Raw genomic sequence first — 24,240 nt, forward strand, 5'->3', positions numbered from 1 at the left:
CTCTGGGAATATGTAAAGGAAGTAAAATGGTGCATGTTAGTACTGATTTTCAGGTTATCCGTATCCATTCGTTGAATTGCCTTGCCAAAGAGTAATAGGTAATGAACTCAAGGTATTGAAACTGTCAGTCCTTCCTTGACTGTAAATTCAGCAGTTGTGCGAGGTACCAGGGTTTTTCTGTATAACTTCACGCTGTACATTCTTTCTCGTGACTAAATTGGTCTGGTTGGCACTTGTCTTACCGAGCTCAGTGTCTGGACCCTCCCTAAACGTTTGCCATATATAATGAGCAACACCGGCAGTGATCTGACCTGTCATATTTGTAGATGAAGATTTTTCTGAATAGACACAGGTAGCAGGGATTAAAAATTACTGCGTTTTATTTAATTTTGATGTATTTCTGTGTTAAGGAGAAGCAATTTGAAGAGGCAAAATGAAAATATTGCCTTTTAAATCATGAACATGGGCATAAAAGATAAATTATACCCAACTGCATCCCTTTGGATCAAGATAAAAAAACTAAAGGTGACGTCTCTGATTCTTTGTCCTTTGATTTGAGATAGTCAGAAAGGAACTAGCACATTTTGGATATTTCTTTCATTTTAACTCTAAGTTCCTGGAAGAATAAAAACTCAACCTCTCCATCAGAGTAGGGATGAAAAACACATGTGAAAGTGTTGCCATGGATGCCACTCTGCACTCGCGAAGTTGTCCACGGTTGACCCACTGTTGAAAGCATGCTAGATGGTTTGCTCCAACTCCCAAATTAAAAATTTTTTTGGCATATGAAACCTTATTACTAGCCTGCTTTCACCATCACAACTTATGATCTTGGTCTGTCCTTCTTGCCTTTGTGTAAGGCCACAAGAGAGATACTGGCTGTTTTGACCACCTTAAAACGGACTCCAGGAATGTCACCAACAGGATGGTCTTTGCCACCACATCCAGCAAGCAAAACTTCATCATTTTCCTTGATGAAGTTCAAACAACCACCATGGGGGAGAACAGCTATGTTTTTTTGTTTTTGTTTTTGTTTTTTGCCATTCTTGATTAGCTGAACCCTGATATACTTCCTAATGGCAGCATTTGGCTGTTTGGCTTCAACCCCTGCTTTTTCAAGCACAAGTCCCTTGGCATGAGAAGCACCTCCAAAAGGGTTGGCCTTCAGGGCTGTGCCCAGTGGGCTTCCTTATACTGTTTATTGTGCCACTTCTGGTCCCATCGGTGGCTACAGAGCTTCTTGGTAGTGTGAAGACCATGACACTTGCCCATCCTGCCAGCGCCATGGGCCTGAGCCAAAGGGCCCAAATTAAAATGATTAAAGGACAAGAAATAAGATCTCATCATGGCAAAAGCCAAGTGGATGAGTATCTTTTTAAAAAGATTTTCTATCACACATGACTTCATTCATGTTTTCTACCTAAGAAGACTCTTTCAGGTCCTCTTCTCCCAACCAGTTTCCACTGAACACCCTGAAATAAATTATTTTGGTTTTTTTCCTGCAAGGGTAGAATACGTTTGAACTTTATTTATTAATTTATTTATTTTTAATTAAAAAAATTTTTTTTGTCTTTTTAGGGCTGCACCGTCTGCATATGGAGGTTCCCAGGCTAGGGGTTCAATCGGAGCTGTAGCTGCTGGCCTGCACCACAACCACAGCAACACAGAATACGAGCCTCATCTGCAACCTACACCACAGCTCATGGCAACGCCGGATCCTTAACCCACTGAGCAAGGCCAGGGATTGAACCTGTGTCCTCGTTGAACCTAGTCGGATTCATTTCCACTGAGCCACGACGGGAACTCCTGAGCTCTATTTAAAAGACCTAGAATTTCCACTTGCTGTAGAGAGACCATGTCAAGTACCAGTGATTTTTGTAATATGTAGGCATCTTTGCATGGTGCTTATGATGGACAGTGGAACTTTTCTTATTGCATGGTGTGCAGCACCATTATGGGAGGGAGAAAAGAAACTGGAACATAGCACATGTTTTCATTGATTATATATAAGGGCTAGGAGTGGTCCTAGAAAGCTTTGGGCAGACAGACCCTTTCATCATGGCCATAGTTTTCTAATCAGAGATAGAAAAGGCCTTGGTGGCAATTCAGTTCAGACCTATTGTTTTACAAATAAGAAAACTAACCTAGGGAGTTCCCGTCGTGGCGCAGCGGTTAACGAGTCCGACTAGGAACCATGAGGTTGCGGGTTCAATCCCTGCCCTTGCTCAGTGGGTTAACGATCTGATCCGGCGTTGCCGTGAGCTGTGGTGTAGGTCGCAGACGCAGCTCGGATCCCGTGTTGCTGTGGCTCTGGCGTAGGCTGGCGGCTACAGCTCCGATTAGACCCTAGCCTGGGAACCTCCATATGCCATGAGAGCGGCCCAAGAAATGGCAAAAAGATAAAAAAAATAAAAAAAAAAAAAAGAAAAGAAAAGAAAACTAACCTAATTAGCAAGGTTAACAGCTTGTTAAGTGCAGCTCCAAGAATGAAATGTAGATTACCTTAGGTCCAGTGGTTTTTTTTTTTTTTTTTTTCTTTTCTGTTATTGCACACAGCCTGTGTGTTAAGTTACACCCAGCACATAGCTGGGTATTAAGTTATTCTGCTAGTTTTTAAAACACAGGCATAAGCAGAGAGGGTGAAGCAATAACCAAGTCATGATTAAGCTTATTGGCTCCTCCATTACTTGTCATGGAAGTATTATATTATTAACATTTAGTGTTTTGAAAACAATAATTTCTAAGTCTACCTTGAGGAGTGTTATTTAGTGTTTACACTTACTTTTTGCATGTCTCTTTTTGATGATGTCCTTTCTGAGTGCACAAATCTGATTTTGTAGTTCAGATGATTAGATGTAAGATGTTATGATTATCATATACGATTGTGTTCCTGTGTAATTATATATTCCCTAGGTATTTTTCCCATTACCAGTGACCTCATTAGTAACATAAGGATTTTTACCAAATTAAAATTTTTTTCAGTAACTAAGTTTACTTTGAGTTCAGAAAAACTCCATATTTTCATTGACAGCATAAACTGACTGAAACAACATTCTTATAGGAAATAATTTAGTTTTTATCCTTTCAGACATTTATCCCAATGTGTCAAAAATGAACTTAATTTTTGAGTTCTGTGGGAAAGAGTAAGCAGATCTGATTGTATGTCTAAATATTGAAATACAGCACTGGATAAAATATCTGCCATGCCAATATTATACTCTAAAGTCTAAAGAGGATATTTAGTATTTATTTCTAATCTTAAATTTTAGTAAGATAATAAATCTCTGCTGAAAGAACTTTGGTGTATAAAGTACAAATGATGGCTTTGATGCCTCCTGCCTTTGAAGTATTAAAGGATGCAGGATTATAGCCCCTTTTGGTTCATTGGAATCATATGGCTGAAAGAATGCACCCTTTTGTTTCAGAGAGTCACTAAAAGTAAGAAGAGAAAAGCAAAAAAGTCAACCACTCAGGTGCAAAAACACAGTTTCAAAGTGTCTGAAGCATGACTTTTCTGTGGAAGAATTCTACACATAAAATAGAAATTCCCAAGAAAAGGAGAAAATTCATAGGTTGTATCTTGATATTATATACTTCTCAAAAATTCTACCTTTTATCACACATGAAAGCAAGGATCAAGATTAAAAATAATGATAATGCAATAAACAGCAGAAATATGAAAATGTAATGCTAAGCAATAAAGTTTGCACAAACAAGTTACAATGAAAGGTAAGTATGTTAAAGAGTTAGAGCAAGATTAAGTTTCTAATATGAGGACTATGTTATTAGCAAGAATCTGCAAGACTTCCAGGTTTGGTAGGATGAAAAGAAAAAGAAAGCATAGCATCAGTAAAAGAAAAATAAGCTGTAACGCCAGTATAGTTCGTGGCACAACAAGGAAAAAGACATTTAGTAGATATTAAATGAATGAATGAGTGAACAAACACAGTTACATAATAAATAAATTAGTACAGAGGTAAAACCAGATCATAGGCCCCTACAGGTCCAAGGAACTTTTTTTTTTTTTTTAATGAGAGGCTAAATTCTTTGTAGCTGTGAAGAGTAGCTAAGCCCTCGGTTTTTTGAGTATGTTCCCTGTACACCTCCACCCACCTGTGAGCCACTCAGTGAATTCATGTCAGTTTGAAAGCAGGTTGAGTTACTAAGTATCATGATAAAGAAACAAATGGATTTTACATGTATTTTTAGTTTTCCAGCATTTAGAGTGGTGAGAGGGAGGGGGAGTCAAGAGAGGAGAGGATACTTACGAAAAACGCTGCTTTTCCACTTACTTTTCTCTTGCTTTGGTGTTAAGAGTACTCATTGGCTAAGAACTGGAGATAATTGTTCTTGCTCAGGGGAGATTGCAGACTATATCTGTTTATGCTGAATATATAGTTGAAGCATCTGTGGAAGGCTTGTCCTTCTGGTTGTTTCTAACACCTGCATGATCAATGGCCTCATTCTCTTTCTCTGCGGTGAGAAATAACGTCTAGAGCAAATACAAAAAGCCTTTTAAAATAGCTATTTTTATTCATCATTCATACTGCTATGATAAAACTAACAATTCACTTAGCATCATGTTTTATAGGCGTGTGAGTAATGTTTCTATAATTTAGCACATACAGCTTATATAAAAATTAAAGAGGGAATAGGTCTCTCATGTATTTCAGGTCTAAGAGCCAATGCCTAAAACTTACGGGAAAAAAGAAATATATATGATGTGATCTATCCTAGGTAATTTAGCATTCTGGAAGCAATGATTTTCTAAGGTTTCAAGAAAATGAGGCACTGTATCTGGAATACCTTTCATCCCAGGGCTTACCTCTACAATTTGGAAATCTGAGCTATTGTTTAGGTTATTTTAAATTATAATGTACTGTCATATTTGAATAACATTCCCACCACCTTACATGTTGGTCTCTCTGCCTTTCCTCTGAATGCTCTCCATAGGCTTGCTCTGTTTTCTATTGTGTCCCCCATCTTTTTTTGTTATTTAAGAGCAACTCAGGTTGTGCTTATTAGTTAAAGGTGAAACCAGAATCTCTCACTCACATGATGCGCTCTGTGAAAAAGTGGAGTATTGGTGCTCACCAGAATTAGAGATCCCAGGTTCTCTCTCTTCTTTGGGACAGTATTTAGCTGAAAAGGTCAAAGAGCCCAATATTAAGCCTTAAAAACTTGTGACTTGGAGACATGGTTTGTTGTTTGTTTCTCTGTGTCTCATCACACACAGTCTGCATGAATGCTGCCTTGTGGAAGCTACCTTTTTTTTTTTTTTTTTTTTTTGCCTTTTTGCCTTTTTCTAGGGCTGCACCCGCGGCACATGGAGGTTCCCAGGCTAGGGGTCTAATCAGAGCTGTAGCCGCCAGCCTATACCACAGCCACAGCAACGCAGGATCCGAGCTGCGTCTGCGACCTACACCACAGCTCACGGCAACGCCGGATCCTTAACCCACTGAACAAGGCCAGGGATCGAACCCACACCCTCATGGTTCCTAGTCGGATTCGTTAACCACTGAGCCATGGCGGGAACTCCCAGAAGCTACTTTTCCATCTTCATTGGTAAACGGATGGTAGCCAGTACTTTTGATTCATATAGAAACATGAGATGAAGTGCATATACTTCCACAGGTTTGCACACAAGGATGACACAGACACTCTCAGCCACGAATAACCTGCCTTCTTCCTTCAACACTGAACTTCATCTCACCCATGCAGAGAACACTGGGGACCTGTGCTCATCCCCGGCCCATATTGCAAGCTGCAAAAGCTATTCACAGAAGCCATAATGCACAGGGATTGTGTCTCTACTCAGTCACCCACAGTTGGGTGTGTCGGAATCAGTTAATACAGCATCCCAGGAGCTCCTGTCATGGCTCAGTGGTTAATGAACCTGACTAGTATCCATGAAGATGCAGGTTCGATCTCTGGCCTTGCTCAGCGATCTGGCATTGCTGTGGCTGTGGCATAGGTCTGCAGCTAAAGCTCTGATTCGACCTCTAACCTGGGAACTTCCATATGCCATAGCTGTGGCTCTAAAAAGACCAAAAAAAACCAAAAACCACAGCTTCCCAGAGACCCTCACTGTCTCTCAGTATAAAGCTTATACATTGGAGACATAAACAAAAAATTAAATGCCCTGATACCATTACACAAACCCAAACTTGCGGGTTGTTTGAAATATACTTTCCATGTAAAATAATTTGCCAGGTTAAAAAAAAAAAAAAAAAAAAAAACTTTTCATTCTAAAGGTACGAATTTAAATTTATAAGAATTTTCACAAAATATGAATAAGTTCTAAATTTTAAGAAAAGAGGTAGCTTCTTAAGCATATTTCAGTATGAGAAGTTTACTAATGGTTTATTACTTGGGTAGCCAAAATGAAGATTTGCTGTTCGGCAATTTAAATCATGTTTTAATTGTATCTTGCTCCTTGTAGGACCTATAACTCAAACTGTATTATTTACATGTTTTAAGTATTGATGAGAGATGATGATTTTTTAAAGTAAGGTTTGTGGAATTTGAAGGTAAATTCAGAATCATCCTCACATATTTGCAATGTGTGTGCAGGTCTTCATTCCCAATCTTAAAGCAAGGATCTCAATATGTAACTGAACAGATAATGTATGTTAGGGAAATCTGTGTGTGGTTAATTTCCTTTGTTAAAAAATCTTCATTTTCCCTCCGCACAGTGAACATGGCCACAAGCAGGCTAATAGGGGCTGTGGCTGGCACCATTCTGGCCCTGGGGGTGATTTTTGGAGGCACAGGGTGGGGAATAGAGTAAGCATCTTTCTGAGTTTCAGAGTGTTTCTGTTTGGTTCCCCGTGTGTGAGCTGACCCGTGGTCCCCAACTCCCCCATGTGTTGTCTCTTCGTTGCTGTGTTCCTTGTGGTGGTGCTCCCTTGTGGTGTGATTTGGATGTGTTTGTGTCATGTGGTTTTCTTGTGCAGTGGAGAACCTTCTCCTGTCTGGAACAATGTGGGGCATAAAAATAATATTGGGGTGCGTATGATGTCTTCACAATGAAGGCAAGGGTACAAAAGCTTCCATTGCTCCTCCAGTTGTAAAAGTAATGTTAAGATACATTAAAAATGTATGTTAAGATACTTTAAAAAAATGATTGACAAAAATGCCTTTATATGAGTATTTTGTTAGGATTCTCATAATGAATTTAATCTTCACCAGTCAAATAGATCCACATATGCAACTAGGAATTATCAACAGTTGTAGCTCCTTTTAAAGAGAATCCAGGAGTTCCCTGATGGCCTAGCAGTTAGGGATCTGGAGGATCTGGTGTTGTCAGTGCTGTGGCTCAGGTCACTGCTGGGATGCAGTTTCCAAGCCTGGCCTGCGAACTTCCACATGCTGCAGTTTGGTCAAAAACCCTCAGATAATCCAAATATGGCCACTAATATTTTCTCCACTTATTTAGCTTGAATAAGCTTTAAGTGTCAGCTTATTATTATTATTATTATTATTTTAAAGAAGGTGTTTAGGAATCTGCCTTTGTTTTCTTCTTACAGTACAGGTTAATCATTCAAATCGGAAGTTTGCAGGGAATTCCCGTTGTGGCTCAGAGGAAATGAACCGGACTATTATCCATGAGGATATGGGTTTGATCCCTGGCCTTGCTCAGTGGGTTAAGGATCTGGCATTGCCATGAGCTGTTGTGGAGGTCACAGACACAGCTCAGATTCCAAGTTGCTATGGCTGTGGCGTAAGCAGGCAGCTGCAGCTCCGATTTGATCCCTAGCCCTGGAAATTCCATATCTACAGGTGCAGCCCTAAAAAAAGAAAAAAAAAAAAGAAGAAGTTTACATAAATATTTGGAAACAAGAAGCATTAAAAAAGAAATTTCGTGCAAACCTGCAGAACCTTAAGTGAACGGTTGCAAGTTATCTGATGCGTTTTGTCTTAAAAATAACCTCTGTCCAAATACATATATTGTGTGCCACTTGACCATTGAGCTCCTCCTCATAATAGCTGTCAGTCCCATGGGATGTTGCTTTCATGAGACTATAAAATAATTTTTAAAATAATAAAAATAGTAAATTAAAAAATAATAAAAGGATTATCCTGATTTCCCCCCTCTAATGACAGAGAGAGCCTTTACAAGGGACAGAAATGCCTCTGCTCCAACACACACACACATGCTCTCTTTTCTGTTCAGTGTGGTGGTGGTAACACTTCACAGTGGCCCAGGAATGAATTACAAGTATCTTAAGGAGTCATCAGGTAGCCTCTCTTCAACGCCCCCCAAACCACGGGCATGTTGATAACATCAGACATTTTCCTCCTTAATCCCATGAGTTGCTGCACACAGTACACACTGGGCCCAGGAGACCCAGGTGTCAAAAGAGCATCAGAAGAAGTGTGGGTCCATAGGTCACACTTGGTGTTAAAGATTATCTCTCCTCTCTCCCCTGGATTGAACAGCTATTTTTTGGCTGTATCTGTGGCATGTGGAACTTCCCTTGTCAAGGATCAAACCTATGTGACAGCAGTGACCCCAGCCACTTCAGTGATAACATCAGCTCTTTAACCCACTGCACCGCAAGAGAACTCCATGAAGGGCTTTGACTAGCCTGGGATCTTCAGACTCACATCCTGTCTGCATGGACTGTAAAGCTAGTTAACGCAGGGGCAGCTAGAAATACTGGAAAAGGTTTTATTCTCCTTACTTGTTGGAAAACAAAGTATATAGCAGAGGTAAAATACTTAGAGAAAAATAAGAACTTTGTCCTATGAAATTTCACTTTGGGGCTCTTGACTGGATTATAGACAGTAGCAACTTTCCTTTTACAGGAGAAATCTTTATATACCTTTATGTGAAAGTCCTCCTTGAAGAAAGGTGGTTTTTCTAAAATTCATCCCAGTTTCATGTATTTTGTTATTTATTGGCCACAACTGCAGTGTACTAGGGAAGGGATGCATTTTAATAAATTTCCCTTGGAGTCTTAGAGCTAGGCAGAAATCCAGCACCTTTGTTGTAAAGCATAGTCTTTGTTACCAACCTTTGTTTCATCCATCTTTTCCACTGTTGTTGGTTTGTGGCTATTTCTGGTTGTGACAGGTAAGTCCTTACAAGTACACACACACACACACACACACACACATATTTGTAAAAATAGATTTATTTATTTAACTTAGTTTATGCACTCTTTTTATCTATTAGTTTACTGATTTTTCCCCTTGAAATTCTAAAGCTAAAAACATAAATATAGCTTTTTAAAAATAAAGTCCACATAGTACAATACAGATGGTTTTAACACTTCTTGGTTGAACCAGTCGTATCAATCTAAGGATTCCACAGAGGCTTTTTGGTTCTGTTTTGGATTGGGGCCTTTATTTCTACTCCTTAGTGTATGATTGTAAATCAGGAATCATTGTTCATGGATTATGTATTGATTCTAACGCCAGCCTCTGCTTTCCGAGCTGGTAAAGTACAAATCATTTTTAAAGCATACAGAATGTATAGGGTAATACAAATTTTTTTGAATATTTGTTTCAAAATGTGATTCCTTATTAAAACGTAGGGAGGAAACACATCTAAATGGAATAATGTTCTTTTAGAGTAGGATTTAGCAAACTTCCTGTAAGTCGTTTTGGATTTGCAGGCCACAGGGGGTCTGTCATAGCCTCTGCAGACTCTGCGTAAAAACAGCCGTATATAGTATGTAAACCAGCGAGCGTGGCCATGTTCTAATAAAATTTCTTTGCCCTAAAAAGGCATCAGGGCAAATTTGGCCCGTGGACTGTCGTTTGCTGACCCTCAATTTAGCCTAAACTTTAGAGTCCAGACAGGTTTGTATTCCAGTATTGCCTCCATCACTTGTTAACTTCTAGCAGGTTCTGTTTCTTCATGAATTAAACAGGATAGCCATAGCTCCTATCTCATAGGGTTTTTGTGAGGATCAAATGAAATAATAATTGTCCAGAGCTTAGAACTGCACTCGGCACATAGTTAAGTGCTCATTATACGGTAGGTGACCTGCTGTTCTTGCTTTCCTTATAATTATTTATTATTATCGGTGTATCTCTAAAGGCCACCGAGATTTGTGTTCTGTAAGACCTTGGTGGTTAGTCTTACGAGTGTGTTACAGCCCAGGAACCTGTGAAGCTCACGTCCCCAAACTCCTGTGGCCCCATCTCCCACCTCCCTACTCACACCCACAGCCCTGGGTGATCTCTGAATAAAAACATACGATGCACACAATTTTAGTGCTGCTAAAAGTGGCATCCATTTATGTACACAGTTGAGGGCACTGATGTGAGCAGAAAAGAGAATTTCTTACACAGAAATGAATGTATACACGCACTCAGGAATTTATGAGAATGATCAAAATTGGCCTCATGACTTCTGGAACAGGGATATGCAGTTGGAACTGGAAGTATTTTGCTGTTAGGGTCACTGTACCTACGTATTAGCATCCTGAAAGATGTGATATTTAGAATAATTGTATTAAAGTTAATGTTGCTTACAGTTCGCAATAGTAAGCTAAGGTGTTTTTCACGTGAGTGGAGAGGAATTACTCTACGCATCATCTCTAACCCAAACAATCGATAGAAACCCAACTTCGCATTTTCTTTCTTGCTGTTCTTTCTACCCCCTTTTCAAAAAAAACAAAAAACAAAAAAAACCTCCAAGCCTCGGATTTCTCTTAGTAATAATTGGAAACTTGAAAGATAGATTCGGTTGAACCTAAGGAATCTTTTTCCCATTTCCTCGAAATTACCCGAAAGAATTTTATTCTTCCTTTATATCTTGTCTTTGGAACCCCGTGTTGCTTTTAAACACTGTCAGGGTCTGTTCAGTGAAGAAATATCTTTGGGAGCCTCAGAGTTAGATCTTCATTGGTACCTTGCTTTCCAACTTCTCAATTTTAACTGTCTCCAGTGGGGGATAAAAAACTTGGCATTCAGACAATTTTAAGGGCTGTTAGAAAGAGCACTTTAGTGGAATAGTTTCCTTCTTTTCACGCCCTCATTTGCCAGTCAAATCGAATCAATTCTAATGCAATCAGGTTCTTTATTTGCTCTATAACTTGTTTGATTTGTGACCCTGGGAAAGGGGAGGAGAAGAAGGATGGCAACTGACAGCAATTGGGCACCCAGAATTTGTGGCAAATTCTGCAAAAGGTGAATGGAAGGGAACTTATTTTGTCAGTGGTGCAGAAACTAGATTTACACGCAGACAAATCCAAGCAGTGTCTGTCCAGAAACAAGGGCAATTTCAGTGTTTAGCAATCTCTTAAGCAGGGGATTTACTTCCTGAAACCGCTTATCTGCCTGTCCCTTGTGGTAATGAAAGTGGTTGGCTCATATGACTTTCTTCCCGTGATCCTTTGCTGCAGGTCCTAGTGCCACCAATCTCATAATAGGCTCCATCGCTGGTGCCATCCTGGTAGCAGCTATTGTCCTTGGGGGCACAGGATGGGGATTTAAGTAAGCAATGCCGCATGTCTTCTTCTCAGTGGCTCTGGCATTTCTCTTTTCTGCTTACATAACCAAGTTTTGAGTTCCTGCTACCAGATTTTGAGTTTTTACAGTAAAACGGCTAAAAATAAGTATTTTTCTGCAGAACTGGGTCAGAAAAGAAGAAAACATGGAACCTCACTATCATCTCCAGTCGAGTGGGCAAACGTGAAATGTAGGAGGCATTCACACACACTACTTTAAAGAAGAGAAAAGTAGAAATTCTTTGATAAAAGAACTTTTCGGAGCAAGCATCCTGAGATACATTTAGGCATACACAGATAATCAAGGAAATTGTGTCATTGGAAATATGTAGATATAAGTTCCTTGTTATCTGTTTTATGCTGGTTTATATTCCATGGACATTTTGAAATTTTCATGACCTCAGTAACCATTTGGGCCTTATTTTTCACATGTAGCATGTAGCTTTGTGATTTGAAAAGCTTTGTTATTTTATAAAAAAAAAGAACAGATTAAAAAAATTTTTTTTCATTAATTCCCTGACCTACTGAATCCATTTCTCATTGGAATTTGAAGTCTGTGGCTTTGTGACACCTAATGTTCTCGAATGAACTGCTAATATTGACTCAGCTGGTAGGTCTTGTGTGTTTTCATAGTGACCTTTCAGTTTGGATTGTACATTGATTACTCAAGGAAGTTTATTTAAATAGACACACCAGATAATCACAAACAAACCTTAATTGTGGTCCAAATTTTTAAACCTACTTTATCCATTTTGGATGTTTCCATACCTTGGATTCGTTAGATAATTGCTTTTTATACCTTTTCATGCTGTGATGACTTGATTATTGTGATTTGTAGGTAAGACCTCCTGGGCCAAATACTCCCTGTGATAAATTCAGTTCCATTTACATCTAGTAAAACAAATTTAAATGGAAAATAAGATTGTTACCCAAATTCAAGACCTGCTTTGCCCCTATCTGGTTATTTAGTAGAGGAAGTTTTTGACCTGAATTATCTGAGTAATTGCCTTATTTATGAACTTCATTTTATATTTGGAATTATGAATTCAATATATTTAAACCAGCTAAAATGTTATTATAAGAAACTGATTATGAAAGACAAACCAAAAGATGATTTAAATAAAGTCAACATTTTCTGCTCATTTCGTTATTATATTATGATGTAATGAGTAAGCCTGCAAGTTTTTGAGTGATAACAACTTCAAAAGGTGTTATCAAATGACATTTATTTTCTACAGAGATATTTATAAACTAGAACCTGTTTGGTGAAACAGTTAACTTTGGCATCAGTGTGCTTTCAAACACATGTACACACACTCAGTGGGAGACTCACATTTAAATTACTCCTCATGATGTTAACAGGATATGGTCCAGATAAGAGTCACTCAAGAGGTACCTAACAAAAGAATATAAGGCCGTTTGGGCTGACCTAATTGCAGCAAAAACTTCTCTTAGGGTCTCTTTACATTGTACATTATAGTAGTTCCATGATCTGTTATCATTGTATAATTCTTCTTAGAACTTTTTCATAAGTATACCTCAAGAAAAATAAATTTGGCTCATGCCCAGGCTTATACCTCCTTGGCATTAGGAAACCTCTGTTTCAAAGGCCCAGAAAAAAGACTGCTATACATCTTTGCCATCCAGCCACCTGCAGTGACAAATGTGCCACTTCAGCATTTGGAGATAAGAGCATTGTTCTGTAGCAGGACCTCAAAACAGTGGCCTGGCCTAGCTCACAGCTTGAATTGCATGTTTCTTTGGGGAAAAATGAAAATGCCTTTATCACTGTGTATATAAGTGGATTAGGCCCGTACAGTTTATTTATATCTGAGAGAGATGTCTAACCATCAGAAAAACAGAAAAAAAGGGGGGAAGCAATGGACACTCAGTGAAGTGAGAAACTGCCTTTGTGGGGATGCTGGGCAGGCATGTGTGCAGCTAAGCTATGTCAGTACCCCCTTCTCATCTCTATGACCCTAATTGTCACCTTATACGAAGACATTGTAGAAGGCACACAATAGTGTGAAGTAAATATTTGTATGCCCTGAAACAAAACAAACAAAAAATGAAGACAGAATAATTGTTGAACATGTCACTTGAGCACTTTAAATTTGGAATAGCTGCTGCTCTTCCTGCTGTTGGTTGCTCCTTGAGGATCTTTTTAGGTTTTTAGATTTTAGATCTTTACTTTAGATTGTAATGGTAGCTATGTGGTTTGTAGTAAACTTTAAATAACTATTTCCACTTTGCAATAAAAGGCTTTGGGTGCTGAATGATCAAGCTCAGCTTAGACAGTTTGGACAGTTTTGGAGATGATTAGTCTAGAGGTGATTTGGCAGCATAGTTCTTTGCTGGTCAAACAATCTTTTTTTTTTTTTTTTTTTTTTTTTTTTTTGCTTTTTAAGGCCGCACCTGCGGCACGTGAAAGTTCCCAGGCTATGGGTCAAATTGGAGCTACAGCTGCCGATCTACACCACAGCCACAGCAACATGGGATCTGAGCCGTGTCTGCAACCTATACACAGCTCATGGCACCGCCAGATCCCTAACCCCACTGAGTGAGGCCAGGGATCAAACCTGCATCCTCATGGTTCCTAGTCAGGTTCATCAACCACTGAACCACGAAGGGAACTCCCGAACTGGAACTTTAAGTTCTCTCATTGAGTTCAGTGTAGATGCAAAAGAGGTTTCTTCTGAGTCAGAAGTTGAAAACAGTTTGTAAAAATGAATGCTCTAAATGCTTTTATTGGCATGCTTCCTGAAATTGGGTTTTATTGCCAGACAAGAAATGAGCAAAGTAGCCTCAAGAATCTGAAGGTACATAACTTTTTTTTTTTTTTTGTCTTTTAAGGGCCTCACCTGAGGCACATGGAGGTTCCCAGGCTAGGGGTCCAGTCGGAGCTACAGCAGCCAGCCTACACCACAGCCACGGCAACTGAGGATCTTTGCAGCATCTGCGACCTACACCACAGCTCACGGCAATGCTGGATCCTTAACCCACTGAGCAAGGCCAGGGATTGAACCCGAGTCCTCATGGATCCTCGTCAGGTTCGTTACCACTGAGCCACAACAGGAACGCCCTTTTTTTTCTTTTCTTTTTTTGTTCAATAATATTTGATATTGAAAGAAAATATATTTGCTGCTCAGGGGAAGTACTGCTTTTTCCTAGCATCTCATATTTTTAAGTATAACCCTGAGTAATATAGATGTGGAAAAAGTAACACACCAAACATCCCTTGTTCAAGCGTGAAAGAGAAATACAGCTGTCCTCTGACCCCCGACACTGCCATTCTTTATAGTTCATTTTTGAAACCATATTTCCCCTGAAATCGGTGGTAAAAGCATAAGCATATATGGGTATACAAGTGTGTGTGTGCATATTTGTGTGTGTAAAGTGCTAATGAAGCTTTATCAAGATTGTTTTGATCCAAAAAATAGTATGAATTTAAGATGACTTCTTTTTAGCAGAATTGTGGAGGCTGAAAGTGTTGGTTAATGCAAGTAAGACTTTCATGAACAAGGTTGTGGAACTCTTAAAAAGGCAAAAAAGGCTTTATTTGGTAGGTTGTTTTCTTTAATGTGTTCTGATACAGCGGGTAACGTGGTAGGCGTGTCTAGGTAACTTCAGGTAATCCATACTCCACAAGTATGAAGGTGCTAAGGGATCATTTAGTCTATAAACTTTTGGTCTTTAGTGTGTTAGGATTTTTCTCTGAGAAGCCCTGTGAAAACTGAACATAAGCCCTTCACACCAATTTGTCCAACTCTCCCCCACATCTGTATTTATTTATACTCATCCCATGCTCTTTTTTTCTCTCCACCCCTACATACACAAAGAAAATCGAGTGTGTGTGGAAGAGTGCAAACCTCTGTCCTGGTTGACGCATGGAGGCTCCTATTCAGTATTGAGTAAGAATCCTATCCATTAGGTTCCTAGAGCTGTCGCTTTTCCTGGACTTCGGGGGAAAAAAAAAAAACAAAAAAAACAAGTAGGTGAGGCATCATGTTCATAGTCTCTAAAGTTGAAGAAAAGTGAACAAATATATTTTAAAAACGAGAATGTCTTATCTCCACTTAAATATGAAAAGAATTGCCTTGATTACCTGGGACAAGAATTTTTATCTGAATCCCCTAAATTTGAAGACAGGAATTTTGATAGGAACGATATGGTTGTTCACAGGCACATAAAGTATATTAACACCATGGGCGGTGGGAGTAGAAGAGGGATTGCAGGTGATGGTAGGAAAAGAGCTTGGAGGGAATGGTGCCAGAGCTGGTTGATAATTCATATCACAAGATTTCAGGATGACTATTGAATTCTTCCAGCCATACTATAATGTCTGTGGAAGCCCATTGCCATGTCGCATTATCCCACCACGTGCTCTCTCCATGGGGTTTGGTGACAGGAGTGCCATACTGGCCTGGCCGTACCCTTCCTGGCCTTAAAAGTGTTGATTTAATAAGCCTGTGTAATTAAATATGTGGTTTCCTCTCTCTAAGAAATTACTTGGGATACAAGTTCTTACTGAGCCTGACTTTGACTCTAGAGATTCTGTTTAGCCTGTGTTTCTTTTCATCAAAAGTGCTTCAGAAAAGACTGTTTAGATACGAGCAATAAATGAAATCTAAAGGGCCACTTTAAAGGGTCTGGATTCTCAGAAGGAACGTGAACTGAATTGTTTGAATGTCACATTGGATGAAACCTGAAAGGAACTTAATATTGCTGATGACATCGGCTCAAAAAAAGCAAACGTCTTTTTTCTTCTTTGCTTTTGGCTTTTCATAGAATTAGGAAATGGGATCCATTGTAGTTAGTCTTTCCATGTGGAGGATCACCAGATTGCTGCTTATCTGAAGCCCATGACCATATCCTAGTGCAAAACAAGGAGCCCGATTCCCCTGGTATGTGCGCCTCCTGGGTCTCACTCAGACCCGGCAGGTGGTGGTGGTGCCCAGTTAGCCGGGAAGACCTGCATCAGCTCCCTAACTCGATGCCTTGCGGAAGTGAACTCAGTCTAAGGTGGCCAAAGTGGCAGGGTTGAGCAAAGGGCTCTTGGTGGGCAGGGGACAACTCATCATGGAACGACAGGAAGATCACAGCGGTGGTAAACACACCCTTGACAGAAGATCTAAGACTTTACAATTCCAGGATGGTTAGTGGTCCTTGCAGAGCTGTGTTTTATTTTGTATAGCTGTATATATAGTATAATACATATTGAAGACAAAAGTACGGGTTTTTCAGAAGTAGTAAAAATTGATGAAAATGGGGTCAGGACAGGGTTTATGGAGTATGCTAATATTTTGTAATGATCCAGCGACATTTTGCAGGTTATGAGGAAAAGGTGAATTGCCTTCAGATGAATCTAGTGAGCAGCGGTATTCAGAGGGAACCGTTGTGGAAGGAAAACAGCAAACGCGTGTTAGATGTGCTTTCACATTAAAATAGAACAAAAAGACTTTTCATACAGAAAATTCAGGACAGGCACTTCTCAACACAAAGTGGCCCGTAGTGGTTTTATAGTTTATGTGTGAGCAGGTCTCAGAGTCAGCGGGAAGCAGGAGTGGCCCTCTGTCTTCATCATGGGGCTCCACCTGCCCCTGCTAGATTGTCAGTGGAGGAACCGTGGGCCTGGGACCCCCCACTGGTATTCAGAGTCCCTTTTCTCGTAGACTGGAGGGTGGCTTGACCTCCTGGACTGACCTGGAGCCTAGTCACACTGTAGAACATCGTTTCTATAAAAATGCAGTCTGAGCTTCAAAAGCTGACTTTTTAAAAGGAGCACATGCTTTTGAACACTGGAGGTTGCTTAGAAGCCAGGCTACAATAGCATTTCACGTCTCCATTTAAAAATGAACCAGATTGTCGTTATGATGTTAAACATGGGTATTTACCTGCCATTCCCTGAATTTGAATAAAACAATTTACATATGGGCAATAGAATCACTTACATGCATAGCACTAGCCAACTTGATCTTTCCTCCACATTGATTTTAACTGGGGAGACATTAGTTTAACATGTCTTGAGAGTTCCAGCAAAACATAGTTAAAAAGGTTGGGGCTCCCTGTCCTTCAGGGTCTTTACGAAGGTCAAACAGTCCGTTTTTCTCCACCTAACTTGCAGGAAGTGTGGTTCCTTATACATCTGCTTTCAAAGAAGTGAGCATGGGTAGAGAAGCAGGTCCTGTGCTCCAAAAAAAACTAAACTCAGTGACAGGTGCCCTGCAGGAGACTTCCCTTTTGTTGTCACCTCTCTTTCCTGGGCAGCATCAACAATGCCTGCTCTTAAGAACCCTGACTTATAAGAGGGCTGGGGCTGCAGGGAATGGTTCACTATAACAGAGAGAAAAATACCACTATTGCAAATAGTGTTGACACTCTGTGTTTTGGTCAGTCATCCACCTGCTTAAGCCATTAATGGAGATGCCCTAATGAAGACTTTAAACAAGAAAGGGGAGATTTCCTGGAAAGGTTTTTGTATTTGCTATTTCCAAAGAGAAACATCAAAACGGTCCTCTTGGAAAAAAAATAAGAACTTTGCAGGATGTCTTCCTACATTTTTAAAAAAAATTTATTTTATTGAGATATAGTCGATTTATAATGTTGTAGTCTTTCTGCATATTTTGAGCTTCGGTATTGTTTTTATTCTGAATTACTTACGGGGGAGGAGGAATATATTGTAGTCCTTTTGATACTTAGGGCCGCCCCGAATGAGGGGTCGGGGAAGGAGGGACTCTCGGGGACTCCTGGGTCTCTGGTTTTGCATGAAGCCGCGGTGGCAGCTGCGTTGCACCCACCCAGTGTGCAGACTGAATGCATGAGCCCCCTTGCTTGATGCCCCACATGAAGCCAGACCATGGGGAGGGTTGCAACCAACTTTTGTCGTGGCCTTGTAGTGTCTTGCTGGTTCTTTCTTTTCTCTTTTTAAACCTAGGAACTTCTTTTTGGGAGACTGGACACTGTGAACAAGGCATTTTAACTTGCTTATCTCAACTAAGCTAAGCGGCTGCATTTGCTTAACTAACCCGAGCCTGTGTCCATTCTCCTTGGGGTGTACTGTCTTTCTGTGCACACTAGTTTTCCACTTTCTAGGTAAGAAAAATGCTTGTTCCAGAGTTGGGTAAGAGCTCACAGCCCCGAGGCAGCAAGATAATTGAGCAGAGGAAAGGTTTTTGGCACCTAGCCAAAGACCGAACCACTGATACAGAATTCTCAAGTTCTGGAAGGAAGCAGTTGTAAGACCTTCAGAATTTTTCTTTGTTCTTAGCCCTGTAAGTGGAAAAGGCTCCTTGGAATAATTTACATCTGATTAAAATGAGCCATGCCATGTACTTCTGAAATAGACAAATCGGGCTGCTGAGGCTTTCTGTGATTTACAGTGAACAACTTGAAGCTTCTTTTGGTCTTCACACATGGGTATACAGTGGTGGGGCGGTTGTAATGACATCCCAAAGTGTGAGCTCCTCTGTATTTCAATATCAAGTTATTTTGGAAAACCTGCCTGGGGACACGCTGATTACTTTGCTCTGGAACTAGCGTTGTTGTCGTCGTCATGGCCCTTTTCTCATCATGATCTGATTAATGTTGTGGATTTTCCCCCCTCTGCTTGCATCTTCTTTTGACGCACTCTGGAAGAAATGTCAAGAAGAGGAGGTTCGATCCTACTCAGCAAGGCCCCATCTGAATCAGCCGCACTGGACCAACCGCGTCTTGCACTGTTGGATTCTGGGTAGGACATACTTGCAGCATCGTTGCTGGAACTGTTAAGTCTGTAAACAAAAACACTGGGTGGTTATGACTACAGAACTAAAGTTGGGGTGACCGGGATGGGGTAATAAAAGAAAACTGTCCTTTTTGGAAATAATTTCAAAGAACCCGTCCCACCACCTGCCAATCATAGGGGGCAAAAGACAATGTTATACAAAGAACTATTTCAGAATCTTTTTTTTTTTTTTTTCTAACGAAAGGCAGAGGGAACATCAACAAAAATTAAGTGCAATAAAAAAACCATTAAAAAATAGCCAATGATTTTTTTTCTTTCCTCAGCCTGCTGGCACTTAATTATCTTCTAAATGATTTGGCATGATTTTTTTTTTTCTTTTCCTACCAATGACACACTCCAGTGGCATGAAGATCTAATTTTTGAAAGGGTAAAATCTGCATGGCATATATACAACAAGCAGCTAGCAAGCCAATCCACAGCAAAACCTGCAACTGAATTCCTAAGGCGAAGATGACAGGTGAACCCCCCCGGAAGCTGCCTGCCCCCTTCCCCAAGTCTATACCAGGCCACGAGGAACTCCACACATCCTTGCTCTTGTTGATTCACTTTCCTGTTGTCTTTTCTCCTGGACCGAGCATCCTTTGGAAATGGGAGCTGGAATTTGCACACTGATGCTATTGTATAGTTCTTTTATAACTGTAAATATGGAAATAAGAGATTTTGACACATCATTTTCACTTGTCTGTACTGAAATGTTTCTCTTATAAAGGTTCTCTGTAAACTTGAGTTTATTGTTTGCTCCCCATCTTTTTGGTTTCTTTTCTCTCTTTCTGTCTTTGTGGTTGTCTTCTCTTATAACATGTTATATATACAGTGATTCTGGGGTTTGCTTAAAAAAGACGTGGCCATAGATTCAGGGAGGTTAGGCGCAAAACAGGTGCAATTTACAAATGAAATGCTTGAATGAAATGAAATGCTTGAAACCAAAAATAAAGGAGTAGGGGGACGCAAAGAACAAAATAACCCATATGAAAAACATAAAAATTATGTCAATGCAAATATATGTACCGATAAGTCTCTAAATTTTTTGGATGTCATTTTAAACGTATGTATATAGTGTAAGAAACTAGACACCCTCTCAAATGAATCACAAAAGTGCCAAGTTCATGATTTTAGTTTTTGGTTTTAATGGTTTTCTTTCTCTGTCTTTAATGTGAAAGGAGGATAAACTTAAAGCCTTAAATTAAAAAAAAAATAATTTTTAAATGTTGAAAGCTTGGGGAAAAAAGTTAAGCTTTGCATTTCATTCATATCTCTCATTGTCAATATTTCATTCATGCCTTCAACATTCTGCATCAAAATATATATGGTAGATTCCTACTCTCAAGCTGGTAATGGGGACAGAAACAGCAATTACTTTCTTGTGAGCAATGTTAAAAATAGACTAATTCAGAGTGTTGTGCTTGGTCCACAGCATGTGGCTGGTCTGTGGAATGTTGTGCTGAATTACAATGGGATTCTACTATATATAAATTCCCCTTCTTTTCCCTCCAGGCAGATTTGCAGATGTAATCTGAGTTCCCGAGTCCCTCTGAATTTAATTCACTGTCACTGATTTCTTCTTCACTGATTATGGTCAGAATAGCTCCCATTCAAGTGTTAAGTATATAAGTTAATAAAGAAAGTTGGTCCCAACTTTGATTTGAATGTAGAAACATGTACATGGTCCTTTCTCCTAAGCATCCCTCTAGAGGCCCCCAAAGAGCCCGTGCTTCTCTCAAGTCCTGTTTTTAGAAATGGGATATCCAGCTGTACTCTTCACCTCTTTGTGACAACCAAATCAGTTGCTAGATTGAGTTTTAAATTCCTTTTCAGTGAGATACCTGTCACTAGTCGCACCACTTTTGCTTTGACTTTGCAAAGGATTCCGTCTTAACAGTGTACTGCTGCAAACAGTGGGGTTTCCCCCAAGTTATCTTTCATTGTGAAAAAGTGTCTTTCATAGAGCAGAAACTTTAACTTCTGTAGGCTACAGTAGACCATAACTTCACCTCTTCATCCTGTTATTGCTTTCTGAGTCCTAGGTGCTACACAGGTAGGCAGTCTTTCTCTAGAATTAGCTCTCTGTTTATATTGTAGTAACAGGGCTGCCTCCAAGGTTTATCAGCCATACCCTTGTCTTCCTAAGACACAGGTTGTACCCCTCTACCAAGCAGCAATGGCTCTTAGAGGAAGCTCGGAGGAAACTCAGATTACTCAGCATCTCTTCCTGCCATAAACGTTCTTTATGTTTCTACATTGCTGGGTCCTGTTCCTGGTGGATACTTGGCTGCTGCTAAGTCCGCCATACCCATTTCACTGCTGTTCCGGAGGCACCATGGTGACTTAATAGATAAAAATCCATTGTAGTACAAACAAGTTAAATCTGTTGTTAACTTTTGAGCATTTCACAAACGACATTGTAAACGTGCGATGTTATGTTTTAAATCAGACCACAGTGGTCCCCAAATATTATGTACATAATGGCAAATGTCAGTGTAACTTTTTGTTACACTGGCAATTTCATAGGTAACCAAACCTATGCTCCAATGTTAAATTATTTGTGTGTATATGTAAAATACACAAGCTTTAAGCTATATGTGTATGACTGTGAAAGATAATGCAACCATACCAGTTGTGACCAGTGGATTATAGTTATCTTTGGTGGTGTTAGGTTATGTAGTTTCAAACTCTGCTGTATTTTCTCTCGGCACATGCCATTCCTTTGCTGACCTTTTTTTGTCGTGTGACGATGCCATTGTAATCATTTGAGCTCAAAGCACAAGCATATCACCGTTTAATGTTACCCACCGAGAGTTCGTGTTAAGTGATGACAAGTTCCCATTTCACCCGCCTTGTTTTTGCTGCATTAATCAACGCCACCTGGATGAGGAGATGTGCACTGACTCCATTGCTTCCTCTGGGATACTGCATGAGCCCACCAAATTAGAGCTACTCTTAATAGATAAACGAGCAGTACACATAGGTGCATGTTATGAAACATGAATCCCATAGAGCTGTGGAATTTTGCCAAGTGGTAAGAGTGTGTTTTTTTTTTGTTTCTGTTTCCTTCTCTCTTTCTTTTTTTCTTTTTTTTTTTCTTTCACTATGCAAAGATGGGAAATGCACAGACTTTTTAAAGACCACTGTCTGAAGAACTTTACAAACAGTACTTGAACCCTTTCTTTAAAGTCATCCCATCGTATTTGATAACCGTTGTTGCCCCCGTGGTTAATTTTAACTTTAAATTGTTTCCAGTTTTTTTGAGTGCGCAACCTGTGGTTTTGTTGGAAGTTAATAAATTCATTCATATCTTGTTGGCTGTCTATGGATGGAGATTCAGTAGTCGTTGTATGCAATCTTTAGTCAAGTGTATATTAAAACTTTTGTTAACATTGAATGTTGTAGCTTTATACTTGGGTCAGTTTTCTTAAACCCTTTTTCTGTGTTCTCTTGTATTGTTGATTAAATGGCCATGCGCCTGCTATCATGGAGAGTTTTAGCACCAGTCTCTCAATCAAAGGCTCACTGAAAAGTTCATCAGCCAATGGAGCAAAAATAAAATCTCTGGTTAATGATAAATATATTGCTGATTAGGACTCAGTTTCAATGGATTTATTGGAAATGCTTTGCTTCTTATAATTCGGGGGAAAGACCACCTTAGGATCATACCATTATCATTTTTTTTTCACTGTCTCTTTAATGGGTTTAAAGAGGGAATGGCGAGTAATAACATCTACACTTTTGACCTGATACCATTAGAATCAAGCTAAAAAGAAAATAGAAGTATTTGATTGTCCAAATTGTATTATCTAAAACATTCCCTGGAAGGTATTTCCTCATACCTTACATGGGATTAGTCATCAAATAATATTTCTTCTTCATGAATGTCTTTCAGAGTTCCCTCATGGTGGAGCAAGTTAAGGATCTGGCATTGTCATTGCAGTGGCTTGGGTTGCTGCTGTGATGTGGGTTCAATCCCTGACTTGGGAACTTCCACATGCCTCAGATTTCCATTTATTAATGCATTCATTTTAAAAAAAAATACTTGTTAAGCCTCTCTGCCAGGAACTTCTCCCGGGACTTGAAGGAATAAAATAAAATTCTTGACAAAACAAACAAAAAATAACGTGATCCCAAGGTGATAAGTAAACTAAATTGTAGAAAGTGAAAAAAAAAAAAAACTGGTGTGCTGAGCTATCTTGAAAGATGACAAGTTCATCAGTCTAATAAAGTGGGACCCACACTCAAGGCACAGCATGCTTCAAGACCCCAGCAGAGGAGCTCAGACACTTCAGGTGAGTAAGTGCCAAGGGTCCCATCCATCTGTCCTGTATTTCCTTCCTTCCTCCTAGCCCTCCATCCCTCTATCCCACCCACCTCCTCCCTTACTTCTTTCCTTCCTACTTATCACAAACTTGGTCTATAAAAATCCTGGAGTACTGTACCAGGTCTCAAGGATGCAATGACCCTGAGCTTTCCATCTTTAAGATGCAAGATTTCAATACATGTGATAAGTGCCTTAATAGACAGAGATAATTAGGTGCTTCAGAAGAGAGGAAGGAGGAAGTTCCCATTGTGACTCAGTGGGGTACAAATCTGACTAGTGTCCATGAGGACATGGGTTCAATCCCTGGCCTCACTCAGTGCGTTAAGGATCTGGTGTTGTCAGCTGTGGTGTAGGTCGCAGATGTGGCTCGGATCCTATGTTGCTGTGGCTGTGGTGTAGGCCAGCAGCTGCAGCTCCAATTTGACCCTTAGCCTAGGAACTTCCATATGTTGGGAGTGTGGCCCTGGAAAGAAAAAAAAAAAGGAAGGAGACTCTAACCCTGCCATTAAAATCAAGGAGGGTTTTACAGAGGAGGTGACATTTGAACAAAAGTCTGTGCAGTTGGCCCTAAAATGACAATTGTATACTGTTATGTTTAACCAGGTCTCGTTTGATTGATGGAAGGAAGTCCCTCCACAGATGGACGTAGAATAATGTGTAGTATTCAGATCTAATTTTCTGCC

General features: G+C 39.8%; 1 protein-coding gene and 1 pseudogene across 5 annotated transcripts in view; one reads left to right on the forward strand and one right to left on the reverse strand.

The window, feature by feature from the left end:
* The window catches only part of ADAM23 (ADAM metallopeptidase domain 23), a 190,915-nt gene extending 168,288 nt beyond the window's left edge, over positions 1-22,627 (forward strand). Inside the window, exons 25-27 of one of the 5 annotated variants that reach the window (XM_084998747.1) lie at positions 6,696-6,786; positions 19,101-19,194; positions 19,589-22,627. In XM_084998747.1, the coding sequence (XP_084854873.1) occupies positions 6,696-6,786; positions 19,101-19,149 (140 nt within the window). In that variant the 3' untranslated portion in view covers positions 19,150-19,194; positions 19,589-22,627. Of the gene's footprint in view, positions 1-6,695; positions 6,787-11,360; positions 11,452-15,304; positions 15,456-19,100; positions 19,432-19,588 lie in introns of those variants that run through there. The other 4 variants (XM_084998745.1, XM_084998748.1, XM_021076148.2 and 1 more) reach the window with 4 other exon arrangements.
* Positions 824-1,272, reverse strand: LOC106506337 (small ribosomal subunit protein uS12 pseudogene; annotated as a pseudogene).
* Positions 22,628-24,240: the final 1,613 nt, after the last annotated feature.

This window comes from Sus scrofa, chromosome 15 (genome assembly GCF_054392235.1).
Source record: "Sus scrofa isolate SSC_HxYL_T2T_F1_AM1 chromosome 15, Sscrofa_HxYL_maternal_Yorkshire_Landrace_v2.0, whole genome shotgun sequence".
Lineage (NCBI taxonomy): Eukaryota > Metazoa > Chordata > Mammalia > Artiodactyla > Suidae > Sus > Sus scrofa.